This window comes from Crotalus tigris, unplaced genomic scaffold (genome assembly GCF_016545835.1).
Source record: "Crotalus tigris isolate CLP2741 ecotype Arizona unplaced genomic scaffold, ASM1654583v1 scf7180000017863.408763, whole genome shotgun sequence".
NCBI classification, from domain to species: Eukaryota; Metazoa; Chordata; class Lepidosauria; order Squamata; family Viperidae; genus Crotalus; species Crotalus tigris.
In genome coordinates this window covers 137,013-155,344 of record NW_024096684.1, presented here as the reverse complement: position 1 = coordinate 155,344, position 18,332 = coordinate 137,013, and the positions used below count along the sequence as shown (strand labels likewise).

At 37.3% G+C, this 18,332-nt stretch overlaps 1 protein-coding gene across 2 annotated transcripts in view; it reads right to left on the bottom strand.

Moving 5' to 3' along the window:
* Nucleotides 1-2,055: 2,055 nt before the first annotated feature.
* LOC120308075 (ribosomal protein S6 kinase alpha-2) overlaps nucleotides 2,056-18,332 on the bottom strand; it is a 128,779-nt gene continuing 112,502 nt past the window's right edge. Inside the window, exons 15-21 of one of the 2 annotated variants that reach the window (XM_039343548.1) lie at nucleotides 17,630-17,719; nucleotides 14,256-14,414; nucleotides 13,463-13,624; nucleotides 8,265-8,341; nucleotides 6,994-7,111; nucleotides 4,164-4,301; nucleotides 2,056-3,013 (exon numbers count right to left, since the gene is read on the bottom strand). In XM_039343548.1, the coding sequence (XP_039199482.1) occupies nucleotides 2,888-3,013; nucleotides 4,164-4,301; nucleotides 6,994-7,111; nucleotides 8,265-8,341; nucleotides 13,463-13,624; nucleotides 14,256-14,414; nucleotides 17,630-17,719 (870 nt within the window). In that variant the 3' untranslated portion in view covers nucleotides 2,056-2,887. The remainder of the gene's footprint in view (nucleotides 3,014-4,163; nucleotides 4,302-6,993; nucleotides 7,112-8,264; nucleotides 8,342-13,462; nucleotides 13,625-14,255; nucleotides 14,415-17,629; nucleotides 17,720-18,332) is intronic. The other variant, XM_039343549.1, reaches the window with a different exon arrangement.

Sequence of the window (18,332 nt, the reverse complement as noted above, 5' to 3'; positions counted from 1 at the left end):
GTGCTTTACCAAGAAAATGCTTCCCCTGCCCCAGTCCCCGTGGGTCAAGTGCTACAACAGATACAATTTACTATTCACAGTGGCACATAATTTATCCTAATGTGCATTGTGAAACATCTTTTATGAATGCTTTGCATATCCTTATGATATATCCTGTGGGAATAATATACACATGTACAAATTCCACAAAAAGGTGGCATGCTTCCTGACTAATTTCTAAATATATGTGTCCTGAATCATATCATTTGTATTCCAACGGATTTCATATATATCAAAGAGGATACTCCTTGCAGCATCAATGACTAAAAATGGCAGTCAACCTTGATTTGAATAATGTGCCTTTCTGTTTGTCAGCAGGTATCTAAAGCAGACAAATCCATTTTTGCTACTTATAAAACTGTGCTAAATTGAGGTGGATTCTGCTATGGGTTCTGAAAGGTGAGAAAGCCTCAAACATTCCATTCTGTTGCCAAGAGATAAGCAGGACCCACACATTCAGAATTTCTAATAAAATATTCTGGTATTTTTTCTATATTTAAGACATCTCACTCACGTTATGGTGTTTCCCAGCACTATTTTATTTGAAAAGTCAAACTCGAAGAACAGCTGCTCTGCTGCAGTCAGGTGTGCACAGCACATCAAAATGTACATTAAATATAATTTAAAAAATTAAGGGCAAAATAAAATAAATATAACATTTTGTTGAACACAGAAACAAACATCAAGAAGCCCACTACAGTAGCTAATGCAGTTTCTTGCTCTCTTTTGTGGATGCAGGCTCAATTAATACAAATCTCTCAAACTGTGCTTAGCACCAAAAACGGTGTTACTTCTGAACAATAACAAAAAATCTGTAGGATGCAATACCCTGACTTCACAGTTTCTCCCCAAGAATAGATGAAAAATGACACAGTTTCTCCTGCACACTTTCAGCGGGTGGAAAAATCCATTCTGAAAATAAAAGGCAAGTAAAGTGCTTATATAATCCGTAGAATACAGCTCAGAACTGACACACATTCCAAAGGCTTAGGGTGCAATCCTATACTAACATACTTGAGAAAAGTCAGATTATGAAACTTACTTCTGCATGAAGAAGTATAGGATTGTACTATTGAGCATGCTTAAATCTGTACTTGGTTACAGCCAGTGGAGGCAATCTGAGTTAACGATGGTTATGAAGCATCCGTGACACATACAATGTACCATTTTTTTTTCAATCATCTTTCAAGACTTTTAAGGAAATCAAATACATGCTTGCTCCCTTTGATATAAGAAATAATACAAACTTTGCTTGCTGAAGCTCTTCTGGATTTTTTTTTCCCTTGGGCAGTAGATGGTTTTATCTTAGCCTGTCACAATAAGCTATTATTTTAACATTAAACCAGTAAACAAAAGATCACTATCTCAAGTTGATATAATAGGAAACTCTGTAACAGCTTATGAAGCACAGTGCTTGTATTCATTCATGTAGTTACGAATGCATCAGCGGAAGAAAAGGACTGAAGTCTTATCTTCTGGTTCCATCTCTAACTTCCAGATGAGTCTATATGTATAGTGCAGTGGTTCTCAACCTGTGGGTCGGGACCCCATTTGGGGTCGAACGACCATTTCACGGGGGTCGCCAAACAACGCAGTCCACCATTTTTCCTCCCTTTTCCTTAGCTGTGCTACTCCCTTTTATTCTACTGGCTTTTGAAAGCCAATAGAATAGACTCTCTTGAACAGAGTCTAATTCTATTGGCTTTCAAAAGCCAATAAGAATTGTCCAGGCTGTCTCTGCCCTGCTGAGCCTGCCAAAAGTCCCATTCTGCAAATGGTGCTGCAAATTGTCTGCAGCGAAGGCGAGCTGTCTGGAAGTTTCCACCCCACCCTGCTGAGCAACTACTAAAAATGTAAGTAAAAGAGGGCCAGGGGTGGGAGGCCGACGGGTGCAGGGAGGGTTGCTGGCGCGCGTGGGGCCCAGCGGGTGCTTTACCTCCCTTGGGCTGGGCCAGCTGGTGGTCGGCCTGCGCCGTCTCTGCCACTTGCCAGCTACGCCTCGGCCGGTGCAGGGGCGGCACCACGCATGTGCAGCGCTCCCAGGCAAGGAAAGTCCTTGACTTATGACCGTTTGGGTAGTCCTCAACCTACGACCGGTTGGGGGTCACGGCATTAAAAAGGTTGAGAACCACTGGTATAGTGTTTAGGTGCAACCAGCGACGCAGTCACCTTCCATAAAAAAATCTTTTTGTCCAAGATAAGATTGTACATTTTTGATCAAGAAAGGAGGCCTTATCAGATAGGACCCTTCAAGGTGGTTGTGTCAATGAGCACAACTCTAATCTCCTTTCTATACTTTCATCTGGTCCAAACTCATTACAATAATTATCTTCCTTTAATAGCGCAGGTATGTTTCCAGCTCTTTCCCACCCTTTTCACTCCTCACAGGACATGGTTTTTATGGTCTCGCACATCATTAATGTATTCAACGTTTTGGAGACAAACCTTAGTACAGCTAATGATAGTGGTGACAATACATCAGACATAAGATGCTGGTAGAGCTAAAATCGAATCTGTTACAAAAGTGGTCTTACAGAGCATCTATAATTCCAAAAATAGCATTTGGATTAAAGGAGGAGAGAACACAATGTCAGCAACTGATACAGTACCTAAATAAGAAGCAATACAGCAATTGAAAAAAATGGCACATTTCTGAGTATTTACTATCTTGTTGGTAATGTAAAAAACAGAACCCAAAAATATCTGAAAGCAAAGAACAACTTTGCCTTAAACTGAAGTTTTGCTGATTAAAACAATGTATGTGCCAGGAGTCCTGCAACATTAACAATATAGATCAGCCTCTCTGATCAAGTGTTTCTCTTTATTTAAACAGGCCTTTTTGGGACCATTATAACCTCGTTGAGGTCAATCTTTTCATTCCCCTTCGCTGGGCCAGGTTGGAGGACAATACCGGTTCCAGCCTTGGTGCTTGAGGCGTTTGGTTTAAAGCAAAATAGGTGGCTGCCATGGCACCCTGTGAAATTAAAAAAGAGGGAGATTATGTAGTATTTCAGAAAAATCACTTTTTTCCTCTTCCTAAGAAAAGGCATGGCTGCTTTAAAGAGATGCAGATGTGCTACATTCATGCTCCTGCAACCCAAAGCATCTTTTCAAAACTGAATTTGATAATACGGCTCAAAACTAATATATTGGAATAGGGTTGGCCAGCAAATTACATTTTCCCCTTCCAATCTTACCCAAAAAAATGTAGTTTTATATATGTTGCACATAGGTATCTTTTGTCAAGCCACCCACTTTAAAGATAGCATGTAAGGAAAGAGGTAAAGGAACTGCAAGCAAGAAATGCATCAATTTATGTCAGAGGATGCAATATAGCTTGCCAGTAGCTTTACTGGTTACCGCTATTATGATGCATCAGGTTCAAAAAGATAAAGGTTTCCCTTGTCCAGTCATGTTTGACCCTAGGGACGGTGCTTATCTCCGTTTCATAGCTGAGGGAGCCAGTGTTGTCAGAAGAGGCTTACATGATCATGTGGCCAACATGATTATACATTGAGACACATGGAATGCTGTTACCTTCCCACTGAAATGGTACCTATTTATCTATTTGCATTTTGCATGATTTCGAACTGCCAGGCTGGCAACAGCTGGGGCAGGATTGGGAGCTGACCCCGTCATGTTATGCTTCTGTTCTCAAACTGCCAAACTTCCGATCGACATGCCCAACATCTTAACAGCTAGGCCACTGTACACTCCTTTATTCTTAATGACAGATAATTCATGACAGAGATCTGCAACTTTTTAGAATCTGAACATTACTACATGATTACTATGACCTGGTTCCTCCTCAAAAAAAATGATTTTTGAGGTCAGCAGATTGTGGGAGTTCACTTCAACTTTACACTAAGACCATCTTGACAGATATTGATTGGCATTTTCTCACAAGATTGCATGAATGTAGCAGGTGACCTTGTAAGAATTAGATTATTTAAAAAAAAAAAAATAATTTCGAGATCTTTGAGGGGAGGAGGGAATTAAAAATTCTAGTCCACAATGAAATAATGTGGCTGGTTCTGTATGTAAAATCAGGTTAATTATTTTAGTATCTTATGAGACCACCACCAGGTTTTCTACGTCTAAGAAGTGGCTGCATTTAGACATACCTTTACAAGATGAACATCTTGTCTGCTGAGTTGATTCTGGGAGAGATACTCCCTGTTTACTATCCATGGATGCCTTAAAACCTGGGCTGCTGTTAAGCGCTGATGGGGATCTACATGAAGCATTTTTGACACAATATCCTGCAAAAAATGATATAGCGAAGATTACATTAATGTTATTTTACTAAGAATAATAACCATTCTGGATAATTATGATTATGATTTCTGGTATAAAAGAATGGAAAATGGCTTAAGAAGTCAGCCTATAACAATTGGTCTACATCCTTTCAAGGTAATGAAATTCTTCTGATGTTGGGAGGAAAGAGAGAAGCAAACGCTTCAGGATCTCAAGGACAAAATGTTCCTATCAGAATATTATATTAAAACTGTATTCATAAGAAAAGAAACCTTAATTCTGATTTCTTGGACAATGGAACTAAAGAGTATTCATGGGGCTTAGGTTGCAATTATTGTTCTGACTTGGGTTTTGCCATGCCTACAAAAGAATTGTTTTAACCTCTCAATGTATTTTCAGCTACTTTAATAATAAATAGGATATATTTATTAAGATGAGATAGGAAGCCAGTATGGTGTAGTGCTAAATGCACTAGGCTGGAAATTAAGAAATTATGAGTTTAATTCTGCCTTACGTATAAAGCAGCTGGGTGACTTTGGGCCAGTCACTCTTTCTTAGCACTAAGAAAGAGAGAATGACAAACCATGTCTGAAGTTTTGTGGAGCTAATTGCAGTGAGTAGTGCAGACAATCACCAGGAATCAACAAGGAAGGAAGGAAGGAAGGAAGGAAGGAAGGAAGGAAGGAAGGAAGGAAGGAAGGAAGGAAGGAAGGAAGGGAAGGAAGGTTTGAAGAATTAAATTTATTTGTGATATGTATCGCATTTGTCCCTGCCCATCCATAACTCTAATTTGAATTGAAATATATATAAGTACAGTAGCCCTCATTTAGCTACTGCCTTGGACAGATATTGTTTAAAGTTACAACAGTGATGAAAGAATAATTTTGTGATTTATGCCTGCATTTATGACCTGATTTTTTTCTGTCACGTTTTGGCCATTGCAGTTAGTATGCATTGTCCTGTGTTTGACCTGTCCCCACCTCCTCACATACAGTGGAGATATTGCTCAAATAAGCTATAGTATCTCTTCCTAAGCTGCTTTTCTCCATGGTGCAATATGCCCCTTAAAAATGCTAACTACAAGTTAGATAACAAGCTTAACTCTATGATCTTAATTGATTAGACTCCTCCAGCCCATTGGTGCTGCTGACTGACAGACAAGGCCCTAATCAATTTCACAGTGAGGATTTTTGTCTTCAAAGCAACTGCAATAAAGAGTATGCTAGGAAAGCAGTTAACACTAGCTCATTGCTTTTGATGTGTACTCCCCATTGTTTGCCTGCTTATTCTCTTGTAATCCCTTTCTCTACAATGACTGTATTAATTCTCTTCTTGCTAATTATCCTAGCCCTGGGGTCAGCATTCCAAAGGGTGTGTAAATTGAGGAAAAAGGACTATAAGATTCACCCTTTTACCCAGCTTCCTCATAAGTCAAATTCCAGAAATCTCCCCAACTGTTTGAGCTTACTCTATTTGGAGTCATATCCTACTAATTTTGTAAAGCAAAAAAATAAAAATAAAAAAATTGTAAGGACAATTGTGATCATGTGATTTTTCACTTAGTGATCACTTCGCTTAATGACCATGTTGGTGGTTCCAACTATGGTAATTAAATGAGGACTAAGTGTACTGCTAGTCGTAATGTCTCTCTAAAAGTGTATTTTCAAATTACTTTAACACTAAGGGTAAAGAGTCAGGAACTGTGTTAAAGTAGTCACGATTGTGGTAACTGCTGGATCACTAACCAGAGGTGGCAATCCTATATTCATTAATGTGAGAACAAGTCTTATTGAATTCATTTACAATTACTTTGAATGTACTATATAAGACTTGTAAATTTTGATGTATACAGTACATTTATTTGGAACATGCAAATTCAAAGAATTTGTGTCAAAATCTGAAATTATCGAATTCCTCAAATATTGAAAACATAGGATAACGAACTTCATGTAGATTCACAACAGTATCTGACCATTCATTGCTGAAAACAAACTGCTTGATAAATTAGACTTTGACCTGATTCAGTGTTTACTTTTACCAAAGTGGAAGAAAAGAAAATAGATTGAACCAGATCATTCTGCTTTTTTCTTTGTCTATACTAATTCTGAACTACACTGAAGTTTAAAAACCTAGAAAACTGTAAGATACTGAAATGAAGCTAAACATAGTCAAGTCATTCATTTGTCTGAGATGGAACAGGTTCTCCTGCTTAAGCCGGGGGGGGGGAAGGGGGGCTGGACTAGAAGACCTCCAAGGTCCCTTCCAGCTCTATTCTATTATTTAGTTCTAATTTAAAGAAAACCTAAGCCATATATTGCTGCCCTGCTGTGATTGTTTCCAGCCTATTGTAATAATGCTACAAAACATGGCATCTGTGCAATACATGACATCAAGCAGGCATTTTAGATATAATGCACATCAATATTAGGATTAATCTTTAATCATTTCAGTTAATTGCTCTACTTTTATGGATAATCAGAAAAATTGCAAACATGACAGTCCTTACTGAGGCATTCCCACTTACAAGATGTAATTGTGCATATTCATATAGTTGCCATTGGAGTTTTTAAGAAACTGTTGCATTTATTGTTCATTTTATATGCGTTCGTTTTAAATAAATGGAGGGTAATCATGAGCAGCACAAGCAAAATAAATGGATAACAACCACAAGCAACGTATTATGAAGCATTATTTTACCTTTGCAGCATCAGATATGGAATCCCAGTTCCCTCCTGCTAGAGCATACTTTCCGCTGCCAATTCTAGCCAGAATTTCCTCTGGGGTGTCATCTGGTCCATTTGCAAAAGGGGTGAATCTGTTAAGCAACAAATAATATGTGAAACAGATGTAGCAGCATGATCAAAGCATAATACTTCTGACTTGCATACAAAAAACCTTCCTCAATGTTGTGCTCTTTATATGTGTAGAGCCCCAATTCCTAATCTCTCAGCTGGCCAGCACCTTCTTTGGAGTAGCACCCTTTGAAGAAAAAACAGCACAGCCTCTACTAGTCTTGTAGCTCTGTCAGAATCTAGCATGCTTCTTTTTTGGAATCCTTTTAAACCAGGGATCTTTAAACTTGGCCCTTTTATGACTTGTGGACTTCAACTCCGAGAATTCCTCAGTCAGCGTGCCTGGCTGAGGAATTCTGGGAATTGAAGTCCACAAGTCATAAAAGGGCCAGGTTTGAAGACCCCTGAAAATTTCTAATCAGGTTTTTAAATCTTCCATACTATAGCATCACAAAAATAAGCATATTTTGTCTGTAAGGAAAATCAGTCCTAGATTTTAGCTTCTTAAAAAACATTACGATATGTTTTATGATAGAAATATGTCTAAAAGCCAAAACTTGAAGTTCTAAAAAAAAAACATGAGCAGGATTGGATAATATTCCTATAATATGACCTTTTTTTTTCTTTTGTGACACAAAGCAACACTTAAAGAGCATTATAAATCTTTCCATTATGAAAGGTTTTATAATACTAATATATCACAATTCGATAGTCATCAAACAAAGTATACATTTTCTCTATAAAATCTACATATTTTGATAAATATATTTACTTTCTTTAATTTCAAAACACAGCCATTTCAGAATGGACATCAACTGGAATAAACAACTGCAAATAATATGCCTTAACTTGCCTGTAACGAACCTGACAATTTCAGTCATATGAATCTTTAGCACTCAGCTAAATAATTCAAGCAGTATTTACTATAAATGTCTAGATCAGGGGTCTTCAGACTTGGCCCTTTTATGACTTGTGGACTTCAACTCCTAGAATTCCTCAGCCAGACATGCTGGCTGAGGAATTCAGGGAGTTGAAGTCCACAACTCATAAAAGGGCCAAGTTTGAAGACCCCTGGTTTAGATTGTGTTTCTGTCTTTATGTTGCTATTGTTTTTTTTTTTTTTACTGATCTCCAAGAATGACCAGGCTACAGATACTAAAAACTGTTTGCACTTACCCTGCTAACATGGTATACAACAAAATCCCCAAACTCCAGATATCACAGGCTGCATCATAACCCTGCCGTTTCAGGACCTGCAAAAAGGAAATGTAAGTATATTATATTTTGTTGCTTTAGAGAGTTGCTGAAGAATTAACTGTTGCTTGTTTCACATTTAGGCATGTAATAATAATAATAATAATAATAATAATAATAATAATAAAAAGTTGGAAGGGACCTTGGAGGTCATCTAGTCCAACCCCCTGCTCAGGCAGGAAACCCTATACCATTTCAGACAAATGGCTGTCCAGTCTCTTCTTAAAAACTTCCAGTGTTGGAGCATTCAACACTTCTGGAGGCAGGTTGTTCCACTGGTTAATTGTTCTAACTGTCAGGAAGTTTCTCCTTAGTTCTAGGTTGCTTCTCTCCTTGCTTAGTTTCCACCCGTTGCTTCTTGTCTTGCCTTCAGGCGCCTTGGAAAATAGCTTGACTCCCTCTTCTTTGTGGCAGCCCCTGAGCTATTGGAATACTGCTATCATGTCTCCCCTCGTCCTTCTCTTCATTAAACTAGACATACCCAATTCCAGCAGCCTTTCCTTATATGCTTTAGCCTCCAGTACCCTAATCATCTTTGTTGCTCTTCTTTGTACTCTTTCTAGAGTCTCAACATCTTTTTTACACAAAACTGGATGCAGTATTCCAAGTGTGGCCTTACCAAGGCACTGTAAAGTGGTATTAATACTTCACGTGATCTTGATTCTATCCCTCTGTTAATGCAGCCCAGCACTGTGTTGGCCTTTTTGGCAGCTGCAACACACTGCTGGCTCATATTTAAGTGATTGTCCATTAGGACTCTGAGGTCCCTCTCACAGTTACTATTATTGAGCAAGATACCCCCTATACTATACCTGTACATTTGGTTTTTCTTGCCTAAATGTAGACCCTTACTTTTTTCACCATTGAATTTCATTTTGTTAGATAGCGCCCAGTATTCAAGTCTGTCCAGATCCTCCTTTATCCTAAGCCTGTCTTCTGGAGTGTTGGCTATTCCTGCCAGCTTGATGTTGTCTGCAAATTTGATGAGTTCCCCATCTATCCCTTCGTCCAGATCGTTGATGAAGATGTTGAAGAGCACTGGGCCCAGAACAGAGCCCTGGGCACCCCACTACACACTTCCCTCCATGTAGATGCGGTTCCATTGAGGACCACACGCTGAGTACAGCTGATTAGCCAGCTATGGATCCATCTGGTGGTGATGCTGTCTAACCCACATTTTTCTATCTTATCAAGTAGTAGGTTGTGATCTACTTTATCAAATGCCTTACTGAAGTCCAACTAAATTATATCCACAGCATTCCTCTGATCCACTAATTTTGTCACTTGGTCAAAGAATGCAATAAGATTTGTCTGGCATGATCTGTTTTTGTTCCCTCATGCCAATAAATCCTGGGTCCAATTCAAAGTTGTGGTTTTAAACTTTGAAGCTATTCCTGACTTGGTTCTCGGGTGCTTTAGGGACCATCTCCTCCAAGTGGAATTTGCATAGTCCCTGTGAGAATGCAGAAGGAGGCTCATCCCTACAAAACATTGGGGGGACATGGACTCAAAGGCACTCCTTCTCTAAAATGCTTAGGAGCAATTCGCCATTGGAGTTCACCTTGTATATTGACTATTAGCTTAATGCAAAGTGGCAAAACTGATTTGCTTCAGTGGAGATTTGGGACTTATACTAGATAATTATGACTGACTGTGTCGGTGACTGTATTAACTGTAATGTTTTTATTCTCCCTTATGTTTTATGTCAAAAGCCAGAAGTCATCTGGAGTTAGGCAATGTAATAATGTAAGTAAGCAAACAAAAGGATCAAAGCATATTTCACTGATTGACTTTCACTCAGTTTGCCCAGTATATTTCATTAAAGTATTCTGCTAAGCATTTGTTTGTGTGTGTGTGTGTGTGTTTTAAACCTGAAACTGGGAAAAACACCTCCCATTTTTGTCTTTTACAACCTATGTGTGGAAGAAGTACTATTACACTGAATACATTCTTATTTCTTAATTTAGGGTGTGTCTGGCAACTTCCCTGATTACTTTCTTATTTTAACTCAAATGGCAGGCTGCCCATCTTGCCATTCTCTTCAGAGTAAATAACATAATGCAGAGTGCAAAAAGAAGAAATAGTAAAAGAAATTAAAGGTAAATTTAGTTTACACTGTATGTCTCTGTACCTTCCTATTCTAATAAATCATTTGTGCCTTCCTTACATCCATCACCTTTTGTTCTTTAAATATCTCATTTATCTCTTTTTGAGAATCTTATTATTGGAGATTTTCAAAAATAGACTGGGATGATATAAGGCTCCTGTCTTGAGCAGGGGGTTGAACTAGAAGACCTCTGACATCTCTTCCAGCCTTATAATTCTATCCAAGCACAACATTCACAATCTTCCCTTTCCTCTTGACCCATTCACTCTTCCTTCATATAATTATTCTGCAATTAGACCCTCATTCTTTTTCTCTCTCTAATCAAACCAATTCAATAAACTTCTTTCATTTTTGGATTCCATATACATTTGTTTGGTGTTCATTTATTCCTGCCCCTATCACTTCTTGTTTTACTACAAATAGTTTTTTTAAAATTAATCTGTTCCTACAGTATCCAGTTTACTTTAATGCTTCTGACATACCAAAGTCTCACTTCTGAATCACCATAGGGTAAAAATGTTCTTATATACAGCCATTTTTGCTGCTTTCAACTTCATTCTCCAGAGCACATACAACCAAGAGCTATCTACTTTACATATCTTAAAATTCCTCCATTAAAATCAAAATTCCTCCCTAAATCAAAAACTTGTTCAATATACTTTTTTTTTCCTTGCACTCACATATTTTTCAAAGATTATCTGAAGAAGAAAAGTCAGGTCTGACATTCCCTGCCTGGCATAAAACTGAACTGCACTTCTCAGATTTTGCTCAAAGTTACAACAGATCTTCTTTGGTACATACAACCTGGTTCTGAAGTTCTGATGGCTTATAACCCCCACCCCCCACCCTTAGTCCCACAACTTTTAGCCTTTTGATCAGCAATCCATTTACACTTTTGGGAAGTGCTACAGGTATGCAAAATCCCACATGCTACTCCTTAGAATTAGCATGTGGGATAGGAATACTCAATTATTTTTTTTATAAATGATTAAGACAATAACAAGATTTGGGCTTTTATGAAGATTGATATGAATGTTCCTATCTTAGTTTTAATCTAGTACCTTTCAGAGCTATTTAATGAGATTTTGTAAATAAAATATAGATTCATGAATGTGCCCCTGAAGAGAATAAATGATTTTCACCTAGACCTCAGCAACAACTGGAGCAAATAAAAGCTATTATGTGATTAAATTTACCTGCTGACAATGATCAGAGCTTATGAAATATGAGGCTATTTTTTTTGTCTGCCAAAATGCTTCCACTAGATGGCAGGTCAGTTCTTCTCTAGATATTTTTAACCATTCATAATGTTCTGTGCTACTAAATATATAACTGATATATCTACCATTCAATATAATTAACGGTTCAAAAGTAAAAATTGGTATGGAAACAAGCATGCAGTTTCAACTGCTTTTTAAATAACTTGTACAATTGAGAAAGTATTTAATATGGCAAAAACAGATGTTGAATTTTGGACTGAAAAAAATTGGAGATCAAGTGAAATAGCATTAACAGCAAATGACGTTCCTGCAAAGTTTATGTTTTCAAAGGAAAGAGAAAGGAAGCAGTTTGCCTGAAAACTGCCTTCTCCCCTGAAATTTCATTCAGTTGGTTTATCTATGAACATTTATACTGGATTATGAAGATATGTTTACTAGGTACAATCGGAATACAGTTAGTCCTCAACTTAAAACCATTACTTAGCAATTATTCCAAGTTACAGTGGACTTTCTTTGGTACTTATGACTTGGTTTTGAAATTCTAATGTCTGACATCTCCCCCCTCCAGTCACATAACTGCACACTTATTTGCAATTATCCGTTTGCTGCATCCTGCAATCACAAAACCACATTTTACGAGTTTTGCTGAAAATCAGCAGTTACTTCTGTTTTTCAGCAAAACCAGCCCACAGCAAACCATTGGTTCTTTTAACAACTGCTGCAAAAAAAGTTGTAAAAATCAGATCAGTCGTGTGGATGACCCAATTTACAATTAGTATGACTTATGACCAAGGTGAGCAGGTTCATTAAAGTCATAACTTGAGGACTATCTGTATCATATACCAGTCCCATGACACTGAATATATATATATATATATATATATATATATCTCCAAATGTCGCCATCTAATTCAAAAATAAAATCATAAAGATAACATACAGTAGCCCTAAAGAATGGTATGAACTGTTAACACCAAATTCCACAGAGGTCCATTTAGGATTAGCAAAGAAATAATCACCTCTAGGTGAAAATAGTCCACTTGGAATATTAATGTCTTCAGTATTCTAAATACATTCTGAAGACAGTCAGAAAAAAACTAATAATAAATATGCAATTCAAGAACATCTAGAACTACTCTGCTGGTTCCCCTTCAACAACATTCTGAAAATGAAAAGGTTATATGCAAATCTCATTCTGAAAAGTAATCTGAGCTTTGTTACAATAATTTGCATGAGGGTGATCTCCAGTTCTTTAATAAGAAATTGCTGTTTCTGTTCTCAATTATTCTTTTGAAACTATGATAGAATGAACGAGACTGAATTGAACATATGAGGGATTAAAATGATGGATTCCCCCTTTGTGTTTTTAGTGTTGTTTTTTCTTTGTAGGCATTACAGCATTTTCCAATGAACTATGTGAAAAATAAAATAAAGTAAAATAAAATAAAATAAAATCTCCTTCAAGTTGAGCTTGACTCCTTGACCTGTCCATGAAGTTATTTTGCCACAGTATACAAGTGTTTGCTATTATCTTATTCTGAGATTTTTTCCCTCAATTTTCCAATTCAGACTTCATATTTTTGGGTGGCTTCCCATCAAAGTACTAGCCAAACCTTAACCCACTTATCTTCTGAGCTCAGAAAAATTGGTCAGGTGCTGTGCCACCTGTCTCCAAATCTAATGCTCTTGAAATCACTCTCCAGAAAGTGATTGTATAAGTATCAAAGGCAACTCCTGGATATTGCCCATAATGGAAATAGTGACCATCATGTGGACTTTTTAAATTTCCATACCTCAGGTGCTACAAAATTGGCTGTGTAACATGGTGTCATTAGTAAACCATTCTCAGCTCTCAGTTGTTTGGCAAATCCAAAATCACACATTCTGATCGACTCTGGGTTCCCTGATTCATCCATGTACAAAATATTACTAGGCTTCAGATCTCGATGTACAACCTGAAAATAAAGTTGAAACACTGTGTGTTATCTAAACCCAAATTGCTGTAATAGTAAATGATTTGTCCCCAGCTGCAATTCTTTGAAAATTATTAGTTAATTCCAGAAGTGTCTTCTGGACATTTAGTTCCATGCTTTGATAAATATTGACATTACCACATAGCAACAGAGAAGAGGATACATTTTAATAACAAACCAGAGGAACTTAATGAATTTTATATTTATCTCTATCCTTCTGAGATATTAATCGTTTCCAGTAAATTACAGTACATGCAGCAAATCTGATTGGGAGCAGTTGATAACTGAGAAGCTGTAATTTGCCAGTAATTTGGCTCATTTCTGCAACTAGAAAGGTAATAACGATTAAATCTGCTATTTGAAGGATGCGCTGCAGGCATTTGATCTTTATTATAAGAGATCATACTTCTGTTCTATGCCATTCTATTTTATCTTGCAGTCTTCCATTTTTCACTATGAAGGAATATAAATGAATCACACGCCACATTCATTTTCACTGTGGATTTTGTGTCTGTGAGGGAAATGATATATACCTTCCAGGATTCAATATTTTAATGGCATGAAGTAATATTATTAGAAAGTTGATTGGATACGGAAGAACTGGTATACTCACACCCTGGGAATGCAGATAGTCCACAGTTTTACTAATGGTACAGAGAACGGCACTAGCCTCTCGTTCTGAGAAGCATTTCTGTCGAAGGATTCGATCTAAGAGTTCTCCTCCTCGCATCAGCTCCATTACAAGGTATACAAATTTCCCATCATCATAGCCCTGTACATGCATGCAGAAAAGTCATCAAGTACTTGCTCTGTAAACCTTAAATGCACTAAAGCAGTGTTTCTCAACCTTGACAATTTTAAGGCATGTGGATTTCAACTCCCAGAATTCCACAGCCAGCAACGCTGGCTGTGGAATTCTGGGAGTTGAAGTCCACATGCCTTAAAATTGTCAAGGTTGAGAAACACTGCACTAAAGCCTCATACAGGTAGTCCTTGACCGACAGACATTCATTTAGTGTCCATTTAGTGAAAAAAGTGACTTATGAAAGTTTTTCAACACTTATTTTTTGCACTGTTGACCACTGCAGTATCCCCATTGCCACGTGATCAAAATTTGTACGCTTGGCAACTGGCATGTATTTATGATGGTTGCAGTGTCCCAGGGTCATGTGGTCACCTTTTGCAATCTTCTGTCAAGCAAAGTCAATGGGGAAGCCAGATTCACTTAACAACCGTGGCAAGAAAGGTAATAAAATGGGGCAAAGCTCGCTTAAAAATTGTCTTGCTTAGCCCCAGAAATTTTGGGCTCAACTGTGGTCATAAGTTGAGGACCACCTGCATTATCTTATTGTGCACAAATAAGATAAGAAAAACCACTTGTTCCTTTCCAGGAGTCAAACTGGCATTGGCTTGATGGGAAATCTAGTGGCCATAGTTCTTAATGCAGGTGGTTACATTAACTCAAGTTACCCACATTTTAATTAACATCAACATTTTATTGACCTGCATTTTTTTTTGCAACATTTGCTTATCGTTCTAGAAGTAAAACAGAAAGATATAGGACAGGGATGTCAAACTGCCGGCCCGAAGGCCGGACGCATCATCCGGAAGCCACGCCCACCCCATTGCCGGCAATGGCAAAACCAGCCCGATCCGTTGTGTGACGTCATGTGACGTCGCACGTTTGACATGTCAGATGTAGGATATAGAAAGGAATATAAAACAAATTCTATAACAAATGTTATTTTTGTGAATAGTTTGCTATACTCTTCAGCTTAATATAATCAGGAATACACAATTTGGTCTTTTTCAGATGTTTGAACAACTCTGTCAATTCTTACCACTGATCATATTGTTTGGGGATAATTTCAACTGAAGTCCCAATCACTAGATGGCACTAACATGCCTGCCTTGGCTTAATTCAAATATTTCGTGATTGCATACTCCTGATTGTAAAGTAATGAGCTAAACAGGCAAGTGTGGTTGAACTAGATGAACTTAGCCATGTGTATCCCAGCTTAGCTGCCTGGCCCTGGTTTTTAAATAAACGAGAATCAAATCATTATTTGTTGCTGTTGATATATGAATATAGGGAGGTCAAGAAAAATTACATGTTGTACGGCAGCCTTGAAGAGGTGTTGTTTTCTATAGAAAAGGTGAATTTGGTATCATCATCAAGTGTTTATTTACCTATATATCTGATCATTTTATTGTATGAGAGTGGAATGAAAAATTATGTCTCCTCTTCCATAACTTTGAAGTAGGGATAATTTAATAAATGAAACAAGTAAATAATCCTTGAAGTGAGTTCTTCTGTTACCTGCATTTACTTCTCTGTGTAATTACCACTGTTTGCTACACACCTCTGCTGATGATGCACAAGCTTCTTGAAGCTGTCACATGAAAGAACTCCATATTTTATCCCTTCAATCAAGTCCTGAAGGTCCTTTCCATATTTTCATTTGATTACAATAATGTCCATGTAGATATTGCTTCAGTTAGGGGGGAAAGTGGAAGTCCAATGATGCCAAGTCTGGACTACATAGTGGATAGGGTAATACACTGAAATCTAATTTTACAGTTGCCCCTCAGGTGGCTCATGAAATGTGAGGTACAGTATTGTCATGTTGCAATAAAATCTCTTTCTTGTGATTCTGAACTCTGTTTTAATCACTGTTTCAACATTTTGAATTATGTGGTGTATTGTTCTGATTTGACACTGGTATCAAGTTCAAGAAGATCCTTCTGAATAACCCGATCTGTATACCCCAAAACCATAACCACAAATTTTATTGCCAAAGCCCGAGGTTTAATTCCCCCCCCCAATAGGTGAAGCTTTGTGATGATATTTCATGGTCTGATGCTTCATTTCTCGGTAATGATGAGCATATATTTCATTGGCCACTTTTATTTCATAGCCTGACAAACTGGTGGTAAAGTTTAAGACTTGAAGCTTTCATCTCTGCAGTCAGCATATGAAGAAACCATTTTGCACAAATCTTCTGATACTGAAGATCATTAATGTAACTCACATCTTCCTGAGATATGCCAAGCTTGATTGCAACTTCCCTTTGGGTGACCCAAGAGCCCTTAATCAGTTCATCAATTCTTCTGAGATTTAACTCATTGGTTGGTATCTCAGGTCAAACCTCTTCTGGTTTAACGTTTTTACATGTTTTGACCTAGCAACGCACACTACTCACATCATCACAATTGTCACCATAAACAACCTGCATTCGAAGGTGAATTTCAACTGAAGGGACTCTGTGGCAGTCAGAAATGTCAATCACAGTGCGTGGCTTAAAGTGCACTGATGAGTACTCATTGCAGACTTCCATTTGAGAAATAATAGCAACATAACTTATTCTCACAATAATTTCCAAGTGAATGACTAGATGCTAAAGAATATATTAGAGCTTTTAGTGTGTCAGTTCTGCCATCTGTTGTAGGCAACTTGAAGACATTACTTTTTATTCAGCTCTCATATTTCCAAAAATAATTACAAAGAGGAGAGACTTATTATATCATTTTATTTGCGTTACTTGTATGAAAAATATATCTTTTTTTTTTTTAAAAAAAGCATGAAGCTCCCTAAAAGAATGGTAATTTCTAATTTTTTGCGACATTTGCTTATAGATTGTTCTTAGAGCAATCCTCACCATTTTGTAAAATGGAAAACCTTTGTGTAAGGGCACTATACATAAGGTTGCTGCCTCCATTTTAAAAAAATTATCAACAAGGTCTTTGTAGTTATTTAATTCTTTACATTCTGATCCAATGTCAGAATTCAGCATAATTGTAATTAAACAAATAAAAAGGTTATTGTGAATTTATTAATACACCTTCTAAACCCAATGATACAGCACAGGTTTCCACAAGATTGTTGGAATGGGTATCATACAGATTTCCCTAAAAAACATTTCTTATAGATCAGCTTACTCACAAGGAGATATGCACAATAAATATGTAAACTGAACAACTACTCACATCTTTGAGTGTAATAATATTTGGGTGCTGTCCATATCTCAGAAGAATCTCAATTTCTTCTGAAGGGTCTCTTTTGCCCTTATCAATTATCTAAGGGAGAAATGGAAAACAGAGAAAATTCAAAGAGAGGAAGTCTCATATGTGCATTTGAAAGAAAAGCTATGCATAGATTATGTTATGCTAAAATTAAACAGCAATCTATATTAATGAACAGATTTTGGGAAACAGTTAAACAATAGCAACCAGAGACTGAAAAAGAAATCATTTCCTGATTCTGACAATGAAGAGAAGCCAAGGGACTCATAACAAAAGGGAAGTTTTATATTGTCACTGGTGAAGCTAGAATTAGATGCACCTGAGCTCCAGAGCCACTGAAAGCCTTGAGTGCAACCTCAGAGTGTCCTTCAAAAATTGTAATTTACAATGTGACAAAAAAGGGAGAATGATCAAATGCAAGACTCTATTAAAATTTTATTTTACTGATTGAATTAGAATGTAAATGGAAAGACTGCTACTTTTGCCCTGAAATCCAATCGAGGTCCTACAAGTCCAGGAGAACCTCCAAATTACATTCTAACTATGCCCTGGGAAAAGCTCCTTTAGTATGGTTTGTATGTGTTTCTTGCCTCAGTTGAGTATGCAGTATTTGTACCTGAAAAGGAAATCACTGGGGCTCAAACTGTTGCCCTCTGCTTTAGAGTAA